The sequence below is a fragment of the Budorcas taxicolor genome, chromosome 20, assembly GCF_023091745.1.
Source record: "Budorcas taxicolor isolate Tak-1 chromosome 20, Takin1.1, whole genome shotgun sequence".
NCBI lineage: Eukaryota > Metazoa > Chordata > Mammalia > Artiodactyla > Bovidae > Budorcas > Budorcas taxicolor.
In genome coordinates this window covers 9,469,155-9,475,154 of record NC_068929.1, presented here as the reverse complement: position 1 = coordinate 9,475,154, position 6,000 = coordinate 9,469,155, and the positions used below count along the sequence as shown (strand labels likewise).

General features: G+C 48.7%; 1 protein-coding gene across 1 annotated transcript in view; it reads right to left on the bottom strand.

The window, feature by feature from the left end:
* Nucleotides 1–258: 258 nt before the first annotated feature.
* NSG2 (neuronal vesicle trafficking associated 2) overlaps nt 259–6,000 on the bottom strand; it is a 76,780-nt gene continuing 71,038 nt past the window's right edge. Inside the window, exons 5-6 of the mRNA XM_052659246.1 lie at nt 3,867–3,977; nt 259–450 (exon numbers count right to left, since the gene is read on the bottom strand). Of these exons, the coding sequence (XP_052515206.1) occupies nt 259–450; nt 3,867–3,977 (303 nt within the window). The remainder of the gene's footprint in view (nt 451–3,866; nt 3,978–6,000) is intronic.

Here is a 6,000-nt window from a genome sequence, read left to right as displayed (position 1 = left end):
ATATCTTACATGGGAACAGTCAACACGAAACATGCCTTTGTACATGGGCCTGACTTGGGGACGAATCAACAATACCAAAGGACAAAAAGAAATACTGATTCAGACAACTCCAGCACACGAGACTTTCGGTGAGCTCCCCCCACCCACCCTGGCCCCACCCCCGCCCCCATATCCCAGGAGTACAGTGTTGTAACTGGAGCTCGGCTTAGCCAGCGGGGTTCCCCTCCCCACTCCCCATGCTGGCTGGCGGGGGCGCCTCTAGTGGCCCTGGGTCTTGGGAGGCTTGGGTTCGTGGATGACGGCAGCCGCAGACAGCCACGGCCCGATGGCCCGGGCGGTGCTCTGCTTGGCCACGCTGTAGTGGCTGATGACAGTGTAGAAGCGGCTTCTGGAGCTGGGGTCCTGGGATGAGTAGTAAGCATCCAGGGAGGCCGGGATACAGCGCTTGTGCTGGGGAAGAGAGAGACAGTCAGGAGGAGCTCAGTGAACGCTTCCCACCTGCCCTGCAACGAGGCCATCCCATCCGGGGGCCCCGGCCATGCCCAGCTCGCAGCCAGCCGGAGGGGATGGCATCTGGCCTGGGCCTGGTACTCGTCAGACCTTCCTTCACGTCATCACCATCACCATCATCAAAGCTGCCACCTACAAGAAGACAGAGGAAACTAACCTGATGTTAGAATCGTTCCCAGAGGCAGAGAAGGGGTGAGAGAAACGGGTCAAGGGGATCAAAAGGTACGAGTTTCCAGTTATGAAATGAGGATGTCCTGGCGCGGGTAATGTACAGCATAGTGGCACAGTTAATAGTAATGTAGTGGATATCTGAAAGTTGCCGAGAGAGTAGGTCTTAAAAAGTCGTCATCACAAGAAAAAAATTTGTGACTATGCAGAGTGATGGATATTGACTTACAACGGTGATTATTCTGCAGTATTTACAAATGTTTAATCACTATGTTGAACACTTGAAACTAATACAATGTTATATGTCAATTAAACCTCAATAAAAGGAGAAGAAATAAAGGAAAGGAAGGAGGGAGAGAAAAAGAAAGGAAGGAAGAGGAAGGAGGGAAGGAGGGAGGAAACTGATGCCAATACTAATTCAAGGTCTGCTTACCAACTGCAGGGTTACAGTGGACACTGTTGATAGCTCTTTGTCTGGCTGATTCACCCATCCCCTAACTGCTTTGCTGGACCACTGCCTGCAGCCAAATGCTGTCCATTTCTTTTCTTTGATTGGAAATTTATTACTCTTTCTTCTTATATCAAAGCCTTGGTTCCTAACAACATATAATTATATATTTGCATTATCCTACAATATCAATCAAATGGTCCCAAAATAACAGCAATATGATGAGTAACAGACTACTGAATGGACTATATCATTTCTCTGCAGCTCTCTGTGTCCTTAGAATACATTCCACTGAGGGCGTAGAGTCAATATACTGTATTATACAGTCATTTGGAGCAATTACTTTCTTGGTAAGTTTAGTCCTCAACTTGATATACAGCTGGATTTTAACTTGGTTTTAATTTTAGGAATTTTTTTTTAATCTAGTTTTTATAAACATGTCAAACATTGACACACATCCAGGACAAATGTATATCAAGACAAAGGCAGAGAAGCCTTGCTCCTCATTCCTGTTCCTTCTGTTCCCTCCCTGCCCACCTGACTCAATGTGTTTCTCAGTTGTTGTTGCTGTTTTTTTAAATTTATCCTTCCAGAATTTCTTCCTGAAAATATAAGCAAACATCATTCACATTCCCTTTTCTCACTCAAAAATAGCACCTTTTGTTCTTCACTCTTCTCCCAGAGGGTATTCTCTCTCCATGTCTGGAGACACCCTCACTCACTGTCGCAGTTGTTTGGAATTTCATATGCAGACACATCATAGTTTATTCCACTGTCCCCTCCTGACATCCCAATACTGATAGTGGTTGCTAGTCTTTCAGAACCCCAGCTTCTAACGCCTAAGAAGGTCATCTTAGGGAATCATGCAGCAGAACCAGAAGACATGTGTTTTTAAGGCAGAAAAGTCCCCATTTGATTCCCTCACTTTGGAACGTAACAGCAGTGATGTCTTAGAAAACTCTCAAGACAGAATACTCTTAATCTCCATTTCCTCAGATGCAAAATGGGGGCAATGAAACCTCTTTTTCAGAATGGGTGGACAGCTCAACTGAGATACTATTTATGAAAATAGTCTAGGAAGGAAGGTGACATCTAATTGGTACTCAGTAAGTGGTAACTTATTGATATTCATTTCAACTCTGAACTAGATTCTAGCTCTATTACCTCTAATAGTTATTGCCAGCCTATTCTCTAGCAGGCCCTTTGCCGTCTTGATTTTACTTATATTCTCTCCAAGATCCCATGACAAACATCACTGGTGCCCACTGCAAGCGAGAAACCTGAGGCTCAGAGGGGCATGGGAGGGCTGGAGGTCATGCAGCCAGTTCTGTCTTTCAAGGGAAGGCGTGCAATCAGAGTCGGGGAGGAGGAGGCCCAGCTGCAAGACCGGGGAGGAGGCCACCTCAGAAGCTCTGTTCCCTGTCTTCACACCTCTACAGGGACAAGGAATCAGCCATCAAACCAGGGTCACCCTAAAGCGGAGTGTTCTGGAGATGGGACAAGGAGCTCTCCCCGACTTCTGACTTGTAGTCTGAAGCCGGCCTGCCTCCCTTTCCCACACTCTGGAGAGCACCCTCTATTGCCTACTGGCAACCAAGTGCTTCATGAAAGCCTGAAAACTCCCTGCCACACATAGGACTTTTTTTTATTGTGATTTTATAATTTCACATCAAAATGTACTGTAAATATACAGTATTTCAGAGAGTGAAAATAATTTTAGATTGCCGTCATCAGTTTTGCTTTGGTTTTACTTCTATATTTCTTTATACTTTTTAAAAACATATTTCAATGCCTTTATTGAGTGCATAAAGTTTTCTTTTTTATTGAGGTATACTTGATTTACAATACTTCGTAAGTTTCAGGTGTGTAACAACAGGAGTCACAATTTCTAAAGGTTATACTCCATTCATAGTTGTTATAAAATATTGTCTCTACTCCCTGGGCTGTATAATGTATCATTATAGCTTATTATTTTATATACAGTAGTTCATACCTCTTAATCCTCTATCTCTATCTTGCCTTTCTGCACTTCCCTCTACACGCTGGTAACCGAAGTTTGTTCTCTATGTCTGTGAGTCTGTTTCTTTTATGTCATATTTACTAGGCTGTTGTATTTTTTAGATTCCACATATAAGTGATGTCATACAGTATTTGTATTTCTCTGTCTGAGTTATTTCACTTAGTATAATGCCCTTCGAGTCCATCCATGCTGCTGTGAGTAGCAAATTTTCATTTTTCTTTATGGTTGAGTAGTATTCCATTGTGTGTATATCACGTATAAAACGTGTGTGTATACACATCACACACATATGACATCTTTATCCATTCAGCATTGATGGACACTTAGATTGCCTTTAGACTTCCCTGGTGGCTCAGACGGTAAAGCATCTGCCTACAATGTGGGAGACCCGGGTTCAATCCCTGGGTCGGGAAGATCTCCTGGAGAAGGAAATGGCAACCCACTCCAGTATTCTTGTCTGGAAAATCCCATGGACAGAGGAGCCTGGTGGTCCAAGGGTTGCTTTTATGTCTTGACTACTATAAACAGTGCACTGCTATCAACATTGGAGTGCATATATCTTCAAATTAGTGTTTTCATTTTCTTCAGACACATACTACACTTTAAACAATTTGCAGAGAGGTTACCATACCCAGAACTTCAATACCAATGAAAAGATGTTGACCCTCTAACTGAAGTTGATGGTCACCAGGAGCCACTCCCCTGCCAGAAGCCCCTTACCTTGTAGACAAATCCCTCTGGGCAGCTGTGGTCATAAGTGAAGGCTTTGTAAACCACCAGGAACACGATGCAGGCGAGGAAAGCTAGGGCCAGGCTGACGAGGATGGTGACCTGGAGAAACACAGGACAGAAGGCTCCAGCCTCAGCTTGCCTGCTTTCTGTCTACACATGCAGCCTTCAAAACCTGGAGCTGGTAGGAAGCCTGGTATGTTAGAAAAGGTAGAGGGTGACCAGGGACCCCAAGAACCAGCTCGGTCTCAGCTCCGTCACCAACCTGCTGTCTTTGAGCCTTGGTGTCTCCATCTCCTGATACTCTTGGGAGCTCCGTCTTGGCCCCATGTGTGAGGCCCGCTCCCCTCCCCATGTACTTTTCCTGTTGATTTTGTGTGGGCAGGGGTTGATCATCAAGTGATCACATCCAGCAAGTCTGCCTTTGATCACCACCTCCCTGCCACTACTGAGTTCCATCTCAGATATCCAAGCTCACGCTACCTCCACTTGGATGTCCAATACTCAGCTGAATTGTGTTCTCAAGTCCTTGCTCCCCTCCCGTCCTCTCCACCCACACTTTCCCATCTCAGAAAATGTCAACGCCGCCTTTGCAGTCGCTCTGGCCAAAGAATCTGAAGTTCTCCCCGATTCTCTTTTCCTCACACTCTACATCCCAGCTACCGGCAGAAGCTATCATTTCTGCCCCCAGCACACGCCTCATGGAATCACTTCTTACACTCTCAGGCAGCTCCACTGGGGCCAGAGCCATCATCCCCCCTCACCCGCGGGACTGCAACTGCCTTCTAACTAGTGGCCTCCTCAACCCCCACGTGTGTTCACACAGTAACCTGAGAACCCCATTCAAAATCCAAGTCAAAGCACATCCCCTTTCTGCTCAGAAGCATCTAATGGTCTCCAAAATTGCTCACAGTGAAAACCCAGCTCTTGACCATTATCAACAAGCTTTAAAAAACAATACACCACCAAACAACCCGAAGGCACCGTCAGGCTTTACTAGAAAGGATGGAGTGGCTGACTCCAGAGGCACCTCCAGGTCTGCACTGGTCCCATGCCGCCACCTGTGTGCAAAGCGGGGGGCGACCACCCCGATGCTGGGCTCTGGGTGTTATACACAGAACCGCCACCTGTGTGCAAAGTGGGGGGCGACCACCCCGATGCTGGGCTCTGGGTGTTATACACAGAACCGCCACCTGTGTGCAAAGTGGGGGGCGACCGCCCCGATGCTGGGCTCTGGGTGTTACACACAGAACCGCCACCTGTGTACAAAGTAGAGGGGGGCGACCACCCCGATGCTGGGCTCTGGGTGTTATACACAGAACCGCCACCTGTGTGCAAAGTGGGGGGCGACCACCCCGATGCTGGGCTCTGGGTGTTACACACAGAACCGCCACCTGTGTACAAAGTAGAGGGGGGCGACCACCCCGATGCTGGGCTCTGGGTGTTATACACAGAACCGCCACCTGTGTGCAAAGTGGGGGGCGACCACCCCGATGCTGGGCTCTGGGTGTTACACACAGAACCGCCACCTGTGTGCAAAGTGGGGGGCGACCACCCCGATGCTGGGCTCTGGGTGTTATACACAGAACCGCCACCTGTGTGCAAAGTGGGGGGCGACCGCCCCGATGCTGGGCTCTGGGTGTTACACACAGAACCGCCACCTGTGTACAAAGTAGAGGGGGGCGACCACCCCGATGCTGGGCTCTGGGTGTTATACACAGAACCGCCACCTGTGTGCAAAGTGGGGGGCGACCACCCCGATGCTGGGCTCTGGGTGTTACACACAGAACCGCCACCTGTGTACAAAGTAGAGGGGGGCGACCACCCCGATGCTGGGCTCTGGGTGTTATACACAGAACCGCCACCTGTGTGCAAAGTGGGGGGCGACCGCCCCGATGCTGGGCTCTGGGTGTTACACACAAAACCGCCACCTGTGTGCAAAGTGGGGGGCGACCGCCCCGATGCTGGGCTCTGGGTGTTACACACAGAACCGCCACCTGTGTGCAAAGTGGGGGGCGACCACCCCGATGCTGGGCTCTGGGTGTTATACACAGAACCGCCACCTGTGTGCAAAGTGGGGGGCAACCACCCCGATGCTGGGCTCTGGGTGTTATACACAGAACCG